Raw genomic sequence first — 19,221 nt, forward strand, 5'->3', positions numbered from 1 at the left:
TTGATACTCGGCTATGATTATTGATACTAATGCTAAAAAGCTATGAAAAAATTGCATGGCTCGTATTTGATATGAGATAAATGAAACTGCTGGATACAACAATTCAGTTTCCATTACCAGGCCTGTTAATGCTTTTAATGGAGAGAGCTAAACTCTAAAAGTGGAAGGACAGCTTGTAAATTCAGTTTGTGTAATCAAAACTTGGATGACATAAAATGTGCTGGTTTCACCGTTTCAGTCACTTTCACTTATCAGTACAGAGCTGGTATCAGTCAGAACTTCGGCGGAAGTGATCTAGAGGTCTTGGTAGGCAACTTCTGTTGATAGGTTCTATTGTTATTGGCCTAAGTGGCCTTGTCACTATGAGTTGCTAGATGAATAGCGACAAAATCCCATAGAAGAAAAATATTGGGGAATAATATGACTGTACCTCGCTCCTCATGCATATTAATTTATGTAAAATCAAGAGAAATAATGTAATTTGAAACATTTTGACTCATATGTTTCTAGCACTGCAGAACGAACATTGTCATAGATGCAAGTCATCATGATGTAGAATAATTGTGATAAACCCACATTTTTGCACGAACATGATGAAAATCATCAAGCTGGCTTGTATGTGGTAGAATGCTTTCTTAATAGTATTGGAAGCAATTGATTATTAAGGTTGACATTTCTAGCAGTGACTCACTAAATTTATTGATGGTGAAGAATTTTTATTTCGACTGTAGTGGCGGTGATTTTTTTTAGCACAACTGAACACTAAAGTATTTCAGTAGGCCTATAGGCATCATAAAATATGTGTGTGTATGTGTGTGTGTAAACGATTTTAAAGTCAAAAACCACCTGAGCAGTTGCCTTGAGATTTGGTTGAAACATTACTGTGGGTGTCTAGATGAAAAACTGTTCAAATGCAAGTGATCTGATCAGTGGTTTTCAAGTTACATCCAAAAGAGTGAGTTTCTATAAAAACAGTTGGTCCTTTTCAATGGATATCTATGAGGTATGATTATGTTACATAATCGCTTGGCCAAAGTCCATGGGATGTTCCATTATCCTGTAGGGGGTGTTCTCATGTTTGAAATTGAAGTCTGTATCTTCTACTGCATGTGTATGTGCACATTGCCTTTGGCAGTATTTCTACTAGTATACTCTCATAATATGTGAGTGTCTGCAGTGTTTATGTTGAGGGTAATAAGTATGAAATTAAACTCGTTTCTCTTAGCCATTTCACTTATAGGTAGCCATAAATAATGGCATTTACTATCTTTCTATGTTCCTCAGCTGTACTTCCAGAGTTCTAAACCATCAGCTGGAACAGTGAGGATATTGTTCACCCGCCTGATATTTTACATGTGTTTCAATCAGTCTGGAGTGTATAGATCTATAGAAAAGTGTGTATGGGAATTGTCAACGATTTGAACGAATAATCCTGGCATCTTAGACAATTTAACCAATGTTACCCACACATATACAACTCTGACGTTCGGCTTAATTTTCCACAAATCCTTTATGTTTGATTTCTATCAAATGCTTTGATGCACGCCCACATAGAACCTTTATTTACATACATACACAGGACTCAATTCTAATTCCTATGCGTGGTAGTAGATTTAGCCAACTGAACTGTTTCAGCTACAATTTTTCTATCATTTTCCATTGGTCTAATAGATTACCACCTTATAAAGTTAGTAGTCTAGAATCTAGATACAGTGTTAATTAAGTAATCTATATTCCCTGGACCTGCTAAATTTGAGCCCTGCCAATATAAATTAGTGGGGAATTTCACTAATAATTTTCTTTGTTCAACCAAGGAAAGTATGACTATGAGTGATTCAAGGGACCTTGTCACTTAGAATCAAGACATGCCACATACCCCATAAGTCATGAGTAGTTTACTAGACATCAATCCTTATATTATGCACTATACATTCAACCAATATGTTCTGATAAAACTCAAATTATTTGCTGTTTCATTACACACCTGTGTAGATAGTAAAAGACATCTTTTGCTAAGTTTTTAATACCCACATATTACCCTCAACAAAAACTCCATCCTAAGTTATAAAGAAGGTTCTCCTGCTATGACTTGTTCATCAACTCTTTAGAAATGTTTGTAAGTCTCCCACATAGTCATACGGCATACTTGTCAATATTTAGATGTAATACAAATGATTTATGAATCTCTGAGTAACTGTATCCATGTAGCTGCTGTCATTGTATCCATGTAGCTGTTGACAATATGTTTATAATCAGATTTAAAAATATAAAACTGTAAGCCATATAGTGCAGACCTCTAACATCTTTAATCTGGGGATACAACTGTGGGGATTCGGATTTCGACAAGTTAAGACAGGCATAAACTACATTTGTATATAGTTATCGGAGCATGGATTGCATAACATGGACAATTGCTGTTTTTCAATGATTGGTGTGCAAAATGTAATATATGAAAACACTGGAAGTCTACAAACATGAAGCACTGCTGGGATCTTCCTATAGATTGAACCTTGTTTTCATGGCTGGTAAACAGAGATATTTTGCAGGTCTAAATACATGCTGACATGTGACATTAATATAGTTTCAGCACCAAGTGTATAGTCTTCTGAGCGATGGCTTGATAAATTTTGGGAGAAATTGCCATATAAATTTCACATTGACTCTCAACCAACCACTTTAGACATTAACAAGCAAGACAACAAAATGATTTAAGATGCTGATTGCAATAGCCTAGTAATACTAATAGTATCACATTTATCTAATCGTGTATACAAAGGTAAAGCGGTTTCATGGATGCCACCCTACTGTGAGTATACACTGAGACTATGTTAAGAGATATCAGAGATGCCGCTATACTTTGAGTGTACATTGTAACTATGTAAAGATGTATCAGGGACGCCACCCTACTGTGAGTGTACATTGAAACTATGTTAAGAGGTATCAGAGATTCCGCCATACTGTGAGTGTACATTGAAACTATGTTAAGATGTATCAGGGATGCCGCCATACTTTGAGTGTACATTGAAACTATGTTAAGATGTATCAGGGACGCCACCCTACTGTGAGTGTACATTGAAACTATGTTAAGATGTATCAGAGATGCCGCCATACTGTGAGTGTACATTGTAACTATAACATCTAAACATACATTGATAGATTAATGTCAACATACCATAGTGGTGGTGTTAGTGTGTATCTGTCTTAGCTTGTCGAAATGAGTCTATCCATTATATTACAAATCATGTTTATTTTTGTATGCAGTGAAACCTTGGAAGATAGTGAGAAACAATACACTTAGCTATAAACATTGATATAGTTTTCACTTTCCAAACAGTGCCACAATAACAGTGCAATAAATTTTGATGTCAATGAATGGTATATATATATATAAACAAGGGGGTCAAACAGTTAATGTATCAGTCCTTGGTGCCAGAAATTAGTCATCTTTGCCATTATGATTATGACTGTCAATCATACTTTATGAGGTCATGCAGTTTTGAAGGTCTTGTAAAGGAACTTGGTTTTGGCAATAGTTGATGTAATCTGAGATGATTATATGACTTTGCAATATATTAATGTCTCTGTTTGTGTGATATTTGAATGGAGTTAAAACTGTTATGACATTCGAATACATAGTACAGACATGTAAATAGAATTTTGATAGCTTAGTTTATATGTCTGGTTTTGTGTCTATTCAAACTGTTCCATGAAGTTCTGTATTACTGATTTTCTTGATTTGCCTTTTGTGCAGTATACACTGTGACGCTATACTGTGACTTTCAATCATCCATGTCGTGTATTCATATGCATGCATACATATCCACCCACCCAACTAAGCCATCCACCTATCTATCCACCCACCCACCCATCCATCCATCCATCCATCCATCCATTCATTCATTCATCCTCACCCCACACACTCACTTATGCATTTCAGTGTAACTCATGTAATCATGTAATGAATAGTCTGTCATTATAACAACTTTTATTTCTGTATGACTGCTGCATACAATAAAACATGGTATATAATTACACACAAAATGAAGTCTAGAATGACTATCTATTTCAGTCTAGTATTTCACATGTAGTGTTTTTGTATCAGAACAATGAGTAAGGCCTAGATATAGCTAAAATGATGTAGGCTTGGTGTTTCAAGCATGTAACTTGTCATTTAATACACACTTTCAGACAATTCCTAACACAAAAGAAACAATTACATAGGTGCCGCACACAGTGGGGATGTAGAAGTAGTAAAGTTGAAATGTTGATTATGTGTTAGAAAATGAAAAATTGCAGCCATTCAAATCATCAAGTCCATGTGTAATGTTTTCAATAGATGCCTGTGTTTATTGTACTACGAAAAGAATAGCAATGCTTATTACTCTATAGTTGAAATATGTCTACCTTTGTGTCAAAAACATAATGTCCCATGAGTGAAACACCAAACCTACATCATTTTAGCTGTAAATGAATCATTGCCACAATAAGTAGTCATACTCTAGGGCTGAGTTTCAGAAATTGGAGAATCCCTTGCCAAGTTATTAGTGGAATTACATTTCACAGAAAGCATGCAGTTCTATTGATCATTGTAATATTGTATATAGATGATGTCATTTGGAAAATGTTATGATGATTATCATTTAATATGATGTGTGTATAAAAAGTTGTGTTTCCATAGAAATTCATCATTTTGTCCCTATTATGACCTCAATTACTTTTAATTTTATCGTGTTGTTTTGTCTTCCTCATTTTGTGTTTTACAGTCGTATGATCTTAGATTCCAGATCTTAGATGTGACAGCTGGTTTTGTACGTTTCGCTGTCATCATTATCTCTGTTTCTCTGTCAGCATTTATCATTTTGTTCTGTCAACATCGAGACTCCAAGTTGCAACTGTTGATTTTCATCTGTTTGCCTGTGTAGAAATATTAATATTTTCAATCAGTGTAATGCCAACTGTATTAGATTTTATCCATCTGTTGAAAATATCATTTTTGTCATTTCAGTGGTGTGATATCAGATGGCAGTGATACTTACTACGTTGAACCATTACAAGATTCTCAGTCCAATCAGCATCTCATTTACAAGTCACATGATGCAAAGCGCCCTCACGGGTCAACATGTGGTAAGTTCCCTGAGTGTAGTGTGCCATTGGTCAACTACTAACACTTTCCATGGAGCAAAAACCTTGTTTGTGTCGCGAAACATTTGAAAAGTTTATGACTCCGGAAAAATGGAGGACAAGTTCCACTTTCTCTTACTCTATAATGATCAAAGGATGAAATTGCTAAATATGATTGAAAACCAGATCAGAGGCTTGATCTTGTACTTTCTTTAACATATTCTTAAACAATTTGTTAGACTCTAAGATAGAACATGTTGCTCCATCCTCAGTGGCCTTGTGAAGTAATAGTGCAGGCACTCTGACATGATGTACTTTATAAACTAACACTATATTTAAACAAGAAACTTGGTTAAAGCAGTTTAGTATGTTATTTTCAGCCACTCCAAGGCTATGTGTGACCATAACTTTTAGTACATGTCGGCCTAAGTTCATTGTATTTAGATTGGCAGCTTTTGAAAGTATTAAGAGAATAATAACCATGGGGGGTAGATATTCAGTGTCTCTGTTTGACCCATCATGACCTTATTAGTGTGATGTATATTTCATATTGTAAATACAAATATCAATTTCCAGTATTTTGAAGAAAACCAACGTGTGGTATTGGGTTACATAGGAAGTATATAGATAGGTTTACTATGTTACAAAACATATAACACTTTCTTGTTGTTTGTACCCTATTTAGGCCACAGAAACAACGCTTTCAGTTCAATATATGGTGATGATGTGAGAAAACTGTCTCAGTTAAAGAGAGTTAGAAGAGATGTCCATACAGAAACTAAATATATTGAACTTTACATTGTTAGTGATCATAGTGAGGTGAGTGATTCTATCATTTGTATAAATTAGAGGGAAATGATACATTTGTAAATTCACAATGTTTAATAAATAAAATCTTGGATATTTAAACAACATAAAATACATTGGTTTCATTCACATTCACTTATCAACATGGATGCAGGCATCAATCAGAACTTATTAATGGTACTAATGAATCATGAAATTGTTGAAGACTATTGGTTTGAAAAGAATGGTTGTAAGCATGTTAAAAGCGCGATTGTCATTGAAGAATTTACAAGAACCACATTTCTTAATATACCTGAGTGACTTTTAAAAAATTGAAAGACTGTGAACTTTGAGGTTTGAGGACCTGAATAGTGAAACATCTTTGAGCAAACTTGGTTACTTTTGCCCTCACTTTTCACAATTTTGTTTCTTTTCACCCCTATTTTCTTGTGTTTAGCCTCTCACATCCCAGCTTTCCTTTGCCTATCTTTCTGCTCTTCTTATATATTGTGACCTTATGATGCTCTGTGGACAGGGTGAAACTTTTTGAAAACCATTTGAGTTGAATTTTGTTGAGGCCATTCGTTTTTTTTAGCAAAACTGAGCCAAGGTTCTGAACTAACCTTGTAGAAACATCCTTTATGAACAATGTTTAATGACTTAATAATAATAATCTTTATTCCCTGAAATACATATACAAATCAATTCTACAATGTATCAAGTATTCAACATGGGAGACAAAAATAGTTGTCTTCGCAACTAGTCGAGCCCGTCCCCTTTTACAATCTTAGGAATTACTAATTACTGGGGCTGCTGATCAAATTGAATGTATTGCAAGATTGACAGAATAGAAAAAAATCATAAAGGATTTACAAAATACATTATATATATATAGGTGGACAGAAACAAACAAACACACAAACACAAAAAACCACAAAAAATTGACCTACTTAAATATACAGACAAACGGTTATCAATTTATGAATATGAAGTAAAACTAGTTTACACTGATTGGAGATAGACTTCCTTCTGTGATATGGCTGTATCTTGTGACACTTTTCAAACTCAGCAGTTAACCTGTGTTCTCAATGTATTTCTTTTTCAGTACAATTTCATGCTTGGTAATATTGACAGTGTACGAAAGAGGACAAAAGAAATAGCCAACCTAATAGACACAGTAAGTCTACACACTTTTTATTCTTGAAAGAACTTGAAAGGTTTCTTGACAACTTTTGTCTGGTCACCACAGTTTAGGATACAGTGCTTCAAAAACTTCAAAAGATATTCAGAATTAATATAGAGACACTTTTCAGACAACTGGTACCAAAATCAAGAACTCTGTTCACTTGTATGACCATAAACCTAATAATTTGAACTTTGAGATTCACTCATGGTCACATTCATGGTGAAATCCAAACAGGAAATATTTTGATGACACTTTTTCTCAGTGTAACTGTAATATTGTATTTTTAGATAGAATATAAAAATTGCATGTATTATGTTACTGTACCAGTACTGTTTTGGAAATACAGGTATTAAGACTGCCAGACTTTTCTCACAAGATTTTAGCAGAATGAAAGTCTAGGAGAGGTGTACAAGTTAATATTATTATCACTTGCTGAGATTGTGTGTTATACCTTTGCTATACTCACTAACTGGTTTATATCTTTTGTTACTTTTTAGTACTACAGACCGTTAAATGTACGTGTAGCTCTAATAGGTCTAGAGGTATGGTCCAACGGTGATATGATAGAAGTCAGTTCCAATCCAATGACTACCATGGATAACTTCCAAACGTGGAGAAAAGATGATTTACTTCCATCGTTTTACAACGATAATGCACAACTTTTAACGTAAGTTTATTATTTTATTTTGTGAAAAGAGTTCAATATTTGACATTTCATATTATAGTTACTGGTAATGTAAATTTTTAAAATATAAAATAGATGCGATGTACTCAAAGTGTGTGTCCTAACACAACATGAATTTTATCTGCATATAAAGTTGCCTCTGAAGTACTTTCTAATCATACAAACTATATACAGAAGAAGAAGAATTGTTCAATATTGTTCTTTTTATACACAAATGCTTGCAGTGTTTGTTATGCAGAGTTCTTGTACCTTTTACATGTAATACCTAGTTAAGATTCTTAACTCGAAAATGTCTGTGATTTCACTACTTAGTGAAAGAACAGTGAAAGCTGACAGGTACTTTATTAGATAAACTAATCAGTTATCTAACGTTTCTGTTTATTTGTATGATTACAGAGGACGCACATTTGAAGGCAGTACGGTTGGTATGGCCTCACTGGGAGGCATGTGTTCCTCAGAGAGGTCAGCTGGTGTCAACGAGGTAAGGAAGGCAACAATAGTGCCATCATTATCTGACAAACAGAGACACAGTACAAAGTTTACAAAATTAGACCAGGATTTTCACCCCTATTACATCTTTCTTGTCAAACTAAAGTAAACATTTAATTCTGAAAGTGTCTGACTGTTGTCATATGTGAATTAATTTATGAAGGAAAGGAACACTGGGAATGGAAAGCTGTGTTATGATGTAAAGTAATTTGTAATTTTGAAAGCCTACTTTATAATGATGGTTGTGATGCTTGCAAACCGAGGGTGTAACCTTAGTGCAACATGTTTAAGAGTGAAACTTTCTTGTTGGCATCTTATCACATGTGATGTCAATTTAACCAACTTCAAATGAAAGTCTGAAAATGGAATTAAAAGTTGTGTGATGGCGTAAATATATTGTAGTTTTGAAAGCCTCATGACTGCAGTGTTTGCAACATGTAACTTCAGGAGATGCAGAGATGTAAAGTATACGTCATATTTATTATGTTACGTTATTAATTATGTTATTCTCCAATACTTTTCTTTATTCAGCCGGCAAATACTTGTGACCTAAGGGTTGTCACTATTCATCTAGCGGCTTGTAGAGACAATGTCCCCATAGGTTACTTGTATTTTCTTTGGCTGAACAAAAAAAAATTTGGGGGAATAACATCTAATTGTCTCCGCTATATGCCTCTCATGTACAAGCAGAGTAAATACTCATGTATAACTTACGATGACATCCATCGTTAAAATTATGTATTGCTATTTCCTGTTAAACTGTGAACTTTGCCATTGTTAACAATTCCTATATAAATACGTTTGCCATTAGGACCATGGTTTACATCCCGCTGATGTGGCCTCCACTATGACCCATGAAATTGGACACAATATAGGTTTGGTACATGACTCTGATGACAGGAACTGTGTGTGCACTGCACCACCTAGGGAAGGCTGTATAATGGAGGCAGCTAGTGGGTTAGTATGAAGTTAATAATCTGTATTTAAATCATGAGACATTATACAGTAATCATAGTAACTTTAAGAAAAACAAACAGATGTAGCTGTAGTAGTCTGAAGTAGTAGTTACCATGCATGTAAAAACCTAGTTTAGATTCTGGTTAAAATTTGCATTTAAAAAATAATTGTCTGACAGCACTACAGAAAAAGTTGGTCGGGAAGATCCTGACCTGAACAGAAGACTGATTGTACATTCTAATTCTAATAGATCCACTGATACGTTAAAGATAGCACTAATATGAAAACCTAGGATTGCATCCTTGCCTTTTTATTGTTGAATAATCCATGAAAATGGTTGTCATGGTAATACATGAGAAAATAGTTGTTGTATCTAGAGGAAAGATTCTGTTGGGATTTTCACAAAAAGGGGTTGCCATGGTAAAGTGTAGACATGGTGCAATTAAAATATTCCAATTCAGAGACGTGCTTTGTATGCATCCCTTATTGCCAATAAAATGTTTGATGCATACATTAAAAGCACTGAGATGTCATATAGGTGACATCTCCGAAAGCATGACAGAACATAACATAACATAACATAATGTAAATTATGTAAAGTAACAAAATAATATAACATGAAGTAACTAACTTAACAATTTAAATAACATAGTATGAGAATGTTACATAACATAGTAACACAATGCAACATAATCTGTTAACATAAATGCAACATAAATTGTTAACATAAATGCAACATAAATTGTTAACATACCATAAATGCAACATAAATTGTTAATGTTGATGTATCCAAAGAAGGCTGTAACATAACATAATATAATATACCATAACATAAAATACCATAACACAACATAACACAACACAACACAACATAACATAACATAACATAATATAACATAATATAACATAACATAACATAACAAATAGATACAGCACAAAGTAACAAACTCTAAACGTAACTGACTATGTTTCTATCTATGTGTTTTGATTTTAGATCTATTCCGCCAACTGTTTGGTCATCATGTAGCCATGACGATTTAACAGAAGCATTGGAAAAAGGTTTAGGGGCATGTTTATTTGATTATCCATCAATTATTTATGGAGGACCAATTTGTGGAAATGGCTTTACAGAGTCTGGTGAGGAATGTGATTGTGGTAAACCAGAGGTGAGTAATAAATGTAAACGTAATAATGATCATCAACATCAAAAAAAATAGTGTGAGTTTGTAGAAAAATCAGAGATTGATCCAACTAGTGGAACTACAGAGAATGCACACTTTGTGAGGAGGCCAGAACTTGAAGAGATAGCTAGGAGTTTGATATGACTTTTATTTCTACGTTGGACCCTGCATAAAGGATGTTTGTATAAAGTAATCTAAAAAATGTATTGGCTACTTCTGAGCTCCTCTGATTCAGTTAAGATAACAACATTTTCAGGTGTGGAGAAGTGAGGCTGTTTTCACCATGTAATTATGTGTGAAAAATGAAATGACAGTGAGATTGCTTCATGATGATATATATGAAGCAGAGTTTATTCTTAATGTGAAAAAAAATGAGTTCAAAGGTCAATTGTAGATTAGGATTATTGGATGACAAAACAGTTGTGTGACAGAGTGATAGAAAAATTGGTCCTGAACAAAAAAAACAATCCTCTCTAATCTGTATTTTTCCACTGATAAGGTAGTAATAATTCAAGAAGATGGGATTCAGACATTGGGGTTTAAACCATTTTACCGTACTATTGTTGTTGTAAGTGATTATGTAGGTTTTGTTATATTTTCTCCTCTCTGAAATCAATGGAGGTATATCAGTAGTCTCACTGCCAGACTCCTGACTATCGTCCCTAAGCTTTGTATGCTGAGCGGCTCAGACACGAGAAGAGAGGGACTTGTTGGGACAAGGCCCTCTCTACTCACAGCTGAGCCGCTCGACATACATAAAAAGATAAGGGATGATATTCATTAGTCTGGCAGCGAGACTAGTATATCTGGAGAGATACTGTAATACTAAAACCTGATCAGTATGGTAGCTCGTCTGTAAGGTATGCCGTGAAGGGCGCCCTCACACATCGGCCAACCAAGCCTTCTTTGTTATTGATGAATCTCTTTGGATCTTCTTGCATTGTAGGATTGTGAGAATGTATGTTGCAATGCCCACAACTGTACTTTACAACTAAATGCTACATGTGCTGAGGGTGAATGCTGTGAGGACTGCCAATTAAAAGAAGCTGGCACTGTTTGTAGAGATGTTGTCAATGAATGTGACTTACCAGAGTATTGCATGGGAATTTCACCAGAGGTATGTATATTTCAGGTTTCAACATCCGACGAAAATGAAAATGAAGAGTTAACTTTAATTTACAGCCAATGTAGTATACACTCATTGACAATGATTTGTCATGAAGTGGTGTGTGGACTTCCTTGAAGGTTACTGGTAGAAGACAAAAACGAGAGTGTCTCCTTCTGAGTGTCAATGATTTGAATTAAGAAATGTATATGTTGTCAATTTAGCACATTCATCAAACTCGGTTATAATCCATTTTTCATGGTATTCAATTTGTTTTAGTGTCCAGGGAATGTGTACAGACAAAATGGTGAGCTGTGTGCCAAAACAAAAGATGCTTACTGTTACTATGGTGCTTGTGTGACTCATGACAGACAGTGTAATGAACTATGGGGAGAAGGTAAGTTGTCATGACAACTGTTACCATGGTGCATGTGTGACTTGGACAGACTGTGTAATGAACTAGTGTTATGAACTATGGTGAGAAGGTAAATTGTCACGACAACTGTGATCATGGTGCTTGCATAACTCATGACAAACAGTGTAATGAATTATTGTGAGAAGGTACTTGTGTGACCCATGACAGACGAGACAGTGTAATTAACTGTGGGAGAAGGTAAGTTGTCATGCCAACTGTTACTATGGTACTTTTGTAACTCATGATAGACTGTGTAATCAACTATTGGGAGAAAGTAAGCTGTCACCCTCAACACCAATAAGGGTGGTTTATAGTCACCGAGTATACATCTATACGTTAATGGTGTGTAATAATGATTTTGATATATTTGTTCTACAGATGGTGCAAGTTCTATTGATTATTGTTATGAAGACACTAACAAAAGAGGAGATCAGTTAGGCAACTGTGGAGAAGTTGAGGGTGTCTTTATTCCTTGTGCTCTTGAGTAAGTACATTTACTACAAGTAGAAGTTATGAAAAAATATACAGGAACTGCTAAATCATGGTCCAAAAAAAATCATTTTCATGGTAGTTCGATATTCACCACTCAATGTACAATGAGGGGTGGATATAAAAATGTAGTAATAACAGAACCCCATGCCGTGTGAGTCTTGGTGTGGGTACTCGGGGGTATTTGCTCTCTTGCTTGTGGTGTTTTCTGCTGCACTTTCATTTGCAATGCTAATGAATGTATGACCATAGAGAACACTGCAAGCACTTGTGGAAATAGCCTGAGTATATCACACGTGCACTTATGCATCATGGGGTTTCTGTGGTAGTATTGTACTGCAGTGCAAATACATCAATCCAAATAACCACTGGTATATTATGTTGCCTTTGATAGCTGAATTCAGCATCTTTTCTATAGAACAGCTAGGACTACATATTATATGTTATTGTGAAACATATTGTTTGGTTTTGGTTACAGGGATGTAATGTGTGGAAGACTAATGTGTGAGAAAGGCACTGATTACCCTGTCAAGGGTGCTCTGTCATTAACACGTGTTAGTTTTGTATATGTGGATGGCCAACCTCATGAATGTAAAGCAGCATCGGTAGATCTAGGAAGTGATGTACCTGATCCTGGTTTGGTTCTGTCAGGCACAAAATGTGGAGAGAAAATGGTAAGTATTAAACATCGTACTAGGTTTCAGATATACCTAACTTTCTACAAGTGTTTGTGTCTTTTCAAGGAGATCGATACTGTCAAATGATCAAATACTAGTGTGAGATGAGTTCAAATTTAATACTTTAACGTCGATAAATGAATTGCAAAGGATGTTATGACATTCTGATTGTCTGTCTGTGTCTGTTTCTGTCTGTGTGTTTATTTATATTTACACATTTTATTGTCTTTGTCACAGATGTGCTATGACTATGAATGTAAATCATTTGATGAAATTGGTATCAAGAATTGTGCATACAATTGTTCCAACAATGGGGTAAGACTTGCTAATAGTTTCCTTCCTTCCCAGTAATGTTAATTAGCTAGACACTTGTATATTCTAGCAGATCCGTGATATTTTGTAACCTGTCAAGATCTGAAAATGGGTCATTGCAGTTCAAGAAGAATAGACTTCCTCTATGCAGGGAGTGTGGCCACTTCCTCTCCCTACTGCAAGAACTTGGCATACACAAGGACTATGTCCACTGCCCCACCCTATTGCAAGTACTTGGCACGCACAGGAAGTATGCCCATCACCCCTCCCTACTTGGCACACACAGGGACTATGTCCACCCTATACTTAGGAGTAGTTTAGTGGACCTGACCATACCCTAGAACTACAGTATGTTTGGAAACAGATTGTTTTATAATGTTTGCCTTTTGCTTCATATGCATGTAAACTAATCATAGTGAATAAATATCACATTACATTATTGAGTCAGTGATCAAATGAAAACAAGCTAATGTAAGAAACAATGATAATCTCATTAACAGGTGTGTAACAGCAATAACCACTGTCACTGTGACAAAAACTGGGCACCACCATATTGCAATACACCTGGTTTTGGTGGTAGTAAAGACAGTGGACCAATCAGACCTCCAGTTGAAGGTAAGAACCACCCTGCTAGTTCCCAGTATACCTATGAGTTTGTGATTAACCCAATACTTCAACTGAAACCTATAACACCGATATTCTTTGTACTGCATAAGTCTATCAAGAAAGTCTTCTTGTCTATAAAAAAGAATTTCTTAAATGAAGATTTAGTTACCTGACTGGAGTTTCTATGTTTCAGCTAGTCAATATCTGCTGATCCAGAGTTTGTAAATCACATCGGGGTTGGATTAGTATCATTTTAGCAGTGAAGCCGTAAAGAGTTAAAAGAGTTATATTCTTGTGCTGAGGACCAATTTTTCGATAATTCTTTTTTCCCCCCGATAATTTTGCCTGACAACATTTTTTCAATTTTAATCCTAATCCAACATTAGCCTTTAAAGATTAATCTCTTGACGGTAACTTAATCTTCATTTATAGATGAGAATATAAATTTCAGCATCTGTGTGTGTTTTGTAGTTCTTCTTTGGTATTGCTACCATGCTATAACGATCACAAGAAGACTAACAAATGGCGATATGCAAGGGTACTCAGATGTGATGAGTAACAGTTTCTAATGTTGTTTACAGCTATAGAGACACAAGAACTCTGTACTCAATCAAAGCCTGTTTGTGATATAGCTTGTCCAACATATGACTGTGTTGCTATCCTTATTTAGCATGCACACAGGTGTGTGAAGCTTGTGCACAGAAGTTACTTAAACCTAAGTTTGTAAGCAAAGAACTGTATGAAGTGGAGTCATGATGACTTGGAATCTGCAGGTTGCAGGTTTGAGCTCTGTTACTGCCAATTGTTTCTGAATGACTAAAGTCCTTGGGCAAGATTTGAGCCATGACTGTGCCTCAGTCAACCCAGCTGTATAATTAGGGACCTGGTAGGATAGAGGTTGCAGTGTGAATACTTTAATCCTATGTGCTTATAACCAAATATGTTGGTAGTATTAAACAATGGTTTGCCCTACAGAGAAATTTAAGAAATCTCATATACTTGAAGATACATTGTTGTTTAGATTCCAAAGCTGTTCATCACACAAATTTAGAATCACACTAAAATTACACAAACTGATTGCAAGATATCTTGATGCAGCAAGAATGCAGTACAGTTGACAGATTGTACAACATACACATTAGTAGTTAATGCTGTGGAGTTCAGACTAGGAGTAAACCCCCCTAACTTGAAGCTGATAATAGACTAGGAGTAAACCCCCTAACTTGAAGCTGATAATACTAGTAGACTAGGAATAAACCCCCTAACTTGAAACTGATAATAGACTAGGAGTAAACCCCCTAACTTGAAGATGATAATAGACTAGGAGTAAACCCCCTAACTTGAAGCTGATAATAGACTAGTAGTAAACCCCCTAACTTGAAACTGATAATAGACTAGGAGTAAACCCCCTAACTTGAAGCTGATAATAGACTAGGAGTAAACCCCCTAACTTGAAGCTGATAATAGACTAGGAGTAAACCCCCTAAATTGAAGCTGAGTTGTATTTAATATCCACCACATGCACAACTGGACACTGTTGTATATTTGTTCCCTTGGCGATGACACTCCCTCCTCAAAGCCCTCCTCAAAGCAAATAACACAAAGTTTCATTTCATTAAGCATTGTGTTACTGTTCTGTGTTGTTCTTTTCATGCATAGTTGACCAATGGTAGTGTGTTCAGCTCCTTAAATATTACCATATAATTTGCATAAACTCAACAATGAGTAAAAGACTACTTGTAGTATGTGCATCATAGATATAACTCTTACATCAAATATAATACAATTATAAACTTTTGCCGTAAGCTTGGGCAAGAAAACTCCAAACCATTCTCAGTTGTATGTAAAATCAAGAAGTGCAACTTTCTGGTCACAGTGCTAGTTTCAAAATGGCCACCAAACACAGTGTTATAAACTCCGTGGGAAAAATATTGGATTGACTATTTCCCTGAAAGCAAGATGGTGAATAACCCAGTTTCTGTAATGAGTAGAATTACAAAAACAAGTTTATGAAAGTAGTCCAATAATATAATAATGGCGATGTAGAGACTTCAACTTTTCACTTGGTTGATGGCACTCACATTTCATCGTAGAATACTCAAGACATTAATTGTTTCTTTGTGCTTTGTGATTGTGCCTGATGTTCGTTTTTATTTCTGCATGTAATTGAATTGAATGTGAAATGAACAAATACAACATCAGTTCATATTCTGACAATTTTGTTTGTAGTAAATTATTGTGATTATCTTCTGATTACATAGCATGAAAGAATGAATGTTTTATTTTCGCTCTTTGAACACTTTCCTTTTTGTAATTTTCAAAATTGTTTCGTTTTGAACATTTGTGTATTTTTCCTTTGCTCCTTTTTTTTTCATTTGCAGTGTCCACAAATACTTTTGATTCAACCGATACACCAAACTCTACTCTAGTCTTATAACTTTTTTCCTGTTTGTGAGTCTTTTTGTCTTGTGGTATGTTTTGGGCTGGTATTTTTACACAGCTGTATTTTTTGTTTTTTTCCCATTTTTTTTCTCATATTGATCACCACTTCTTTCCATTACCCTTGTTAGCCAATCTGATTAAAATCTGATGTGGTGAATTTGGTTTGATTTCTTTATTTACTTCTATGTCCTTTTATTGTTGTTTGTTTTTTATTTTGTTGTTCTGAGAATGAGTGTCTGCTTCCTACATCTGACCCAATACCATAGGAATTGACATTCAAATCTTGTGCTTACATGTAGCCAAACTAAATCTGCCGTAAATCCGCTGTACAGTTAACACTTCAGGATTGATGATGAAAACAAACAGACCCACCAAAACAAGGACAATAATATCGTTATCTACACAATGTTCAAACAGTGTATTCTAAGATACTGTACTTGTAAGTTTTCAACATAAAGACGCGTTCTTGTGAGTAGAGTAGGTTACTCAACACTTGAGAGTTGAACGTGAACTCCTATGCTATATTGCGTGAGACATAACAAGAGGTGCTCACTCACAGAACAACAAAATCAAAAAACAAACAACAGTAAATGAAGAACATAGAGGTAAATGAAGAAATCGAGCTGTATTCCACCTCTGTGTTCCCTACAGATTTTAATCAGATTGCCCTGTTAGCATGATTCCCTGACAGTATTTTGTTTTCTGTTTTCAACTTTACAGCACTAACTGTACCAAGTGTCATTACAACTCATGGCCATGATCAAACCACTCTTAGATCGAAACCTAGACTTTATCCAGGTAACACACCCTCTAAAAAGTGCCCCTCCCCCCTCATTAACTTGACAGTCAGGGTAGGCAGGGACATCAAACATATGAGGGGGAAGGCAGCCCATATGTGTGTGGACTTTAATACTGCCGTTCAAAGCAGTGTCTGCAGAGTCAGAGCATGTTGACTCTCTCCGTCAAAACTATGGCATGTATGTTCCTTCAGGCTTTGCTTTGAGTGCAGAGTATCTGAAATCTACTGCTGACAAATTACTTCTTCTGCTTTACTTGCTTGACTTGAGACACAGTACTCAAGTACTCTCTAGAAATAAGACATATCGAATGTAAATGTACAGGTGGAAAAACGATTTTCAGAGGAAGCAGTAACCTGCCAATTAAGTCAGCTTTGTGCACCATAATTCTCACAATTAATGTCTTATTTTTGGTAAATAGTGCCCTCTAGTGATATAGCAGTAATGGACATTGCACTGTGTGCGTCACATCATACAATGCGTACATTGGATATGCCATATTGCGGCTTCCTACTTTTGTAGCCATTTTAATGTGATGCCACTCCAGATGTAGAAAAATGACGGTTAAAATAATATTCAACATGGGTGCCAGCAGTATGGTAGTATGTGAAGAAGTTTTTAAAAAATTGAGCTTTGTCAATTTCTAAAAATCACATCATTGAAAACAAAGAAGACAGAACTGTTTGTATTGGCCATGAATTACAGTAAATGTTGTCAAACTGTTGGAGAAGACACTCACAGAACCAAACCCACCTTTCAAGCAAACTCTAGACAGTGCCCCAAGTGGCCAAACAATTAAAATCTTTTGTTTGTTTTTGAATAACCAGAATTGGTTGATTCAGGATAGTTACAAGTACTAGCTTCACATTCCTGTACTCCACTGTATCACTAGAGGGCGTCATTTGCATCTTTGCCTACTGACTTTCAATTGTCTCACTGCAGTCTTCCATAAATACACTCTAACATCTTAATATTGGTAGAGAAGAGTGTTCTGATAGCCAGTCATTTAACGCAAAGCACTTTTCCGCTAACCTTCCTATTTTTAACATTTTTCAAAGCCTTGTAGAATTATTTGTTACCTGAAATAGAATTTTATCAGCTAGGCACATCATAATGTAATTATAAATTATATAATTTGATGTCTTGGTTAACACCATGACTTCTGTCTGCTTCACTCACTACACATGCATTTCTATTGGTATGCATGAGAATAAGTAGGATAGAATGCAGTCATTAGCTTTTGAAATCTAGCAATTTTATTCCAATAATCTTGTTCTATTTTGATGCACTAGGTTGACTAAAATGCTATTACAGGTATACCAAGAATTGTTGAATACATGGCAGTTTGTTAGGAGAGTGCCCAGCAGGCAACTGTTCTGCCAATCTGTGGTTTGTCATAGAAAAGTAGACAGCCTGCTTTGTTTTGGCAATATTATCATTAGTAAACAAGTTAATAGTGTATGTCTTATGTCACCTATGGAAAGCTGACCTGTTGATTTCATTGCACCTTTGGTACATTCCTGACTTCGACTTCATATTTTTATCAATCATTTGTGTAGATAAAGATATTAGGTTGTTGGCACATTTGCTTTTACATTGAAGAAATGTATAGTGACCGAATATGATACAACCTGCTTAAAAAAACACCAGTGTGTTTGCTGGAATGAAGTGAACCAGGGAAAAACATCTGATAGAAAAACAACAGCTGGTATGCCTCTGATGCAAGGTTCAAGTGATGCTTTTATCACTTTGTTTATATCTGTGGAAGTTATAATGTAACAGTAACAGTTGAACCTGATCGTTTCAATATGTAGCGTTCTATCAGTAAACAGAGTTATGGAATCTGCAGCTCATGTGGTGCTTATAGTTTGATAAATTGTCATCCTGCACATTGTATGTCTTTACATGAACCTTGCTTTCATTCCTGCTTACTACAAGCAAGCAAACACACAGGTATGTAAGGGTCCCAAAAT

The 19,221-nt window shown here is 35.4% G+C and overlaps 1 protein-coding gene across 2 annotated transcripts in view; it reads left to right on the forward strand.

The window, feature by feature from the left end:
• Nucleotides 1-19,221, forward strand: part of LOC144446482 (zinc metalloproteinase-disintegrin-like NaMP) — a 64,704-nt gene that overhangs the window by 35,341 nt on the left and 10,142 nt on the right. Inside the window, exons 6-19 of one of the 2 annotated variants that reach the window (XM_078136251.1) lie at nt 5,006-5,124; nt 5,807-5,940; nt 7,013-7,084; nt 7,591-7,760; nt 8,175-8,259; nt 9,079-9,224; nt 10,219-10,390; nt 11,352-11,522; nt 11,790-11,907; nt 12,304-12,409; nt 12,893-13,088; nt 13,329-13,406; nt 13,904-14,018; nt 17,172-17,249. In XM_078136251.1, the coding sequence (XP_077992377.1) occupies nt 5,006-5,124; nt 5,807-5,940; nt 7,013-7,084; nt 7,591-7,760; nt 8,175-8,259; nt 9,079-9,224; nt 10,219-10,390; nt 11,352-11,522; nt 11,790-11,907; nt 12,304-12,409; nt 12,893-13,088; nt 13,329-13,406; nt 13,904-14,018; nt 17,172-17,249 (1,760 nt within the window). The remainder of the gene's footprint in view (nt 1-5,005; nt 5,125-5,806; nt 5,941-7,012; nt 7,085-7,590; nt 7,761-8,174; nt 8,260-9,078; nt 9,225-10,218; nt 10,391-11,351; nt 11,523-11,789; nt 11,908-12,303; nt 12,410-12,892; nt 13,089-13,328; nt 13,407-13,903; nt 14,019-17,171; nt 17,250-19,221) is intronic. The other variant, XM_078136252.1, reaches the window with a different exon arrangement.

Source organism: Glandiceps talaboti, chromosome 15, assembly GCF_964340395.1.
Source record: "Glandiceps talaboti chromosome 15, keGlaTala1.1, whole genome shotgun sequence".
Taxonomy (NCBI): domain Eukaryota; kingdom Metazoa; phylum Hemichordata; class Enteropneusta; family Spengelidae; genus Glandiceps; species Glandiceps talaboti.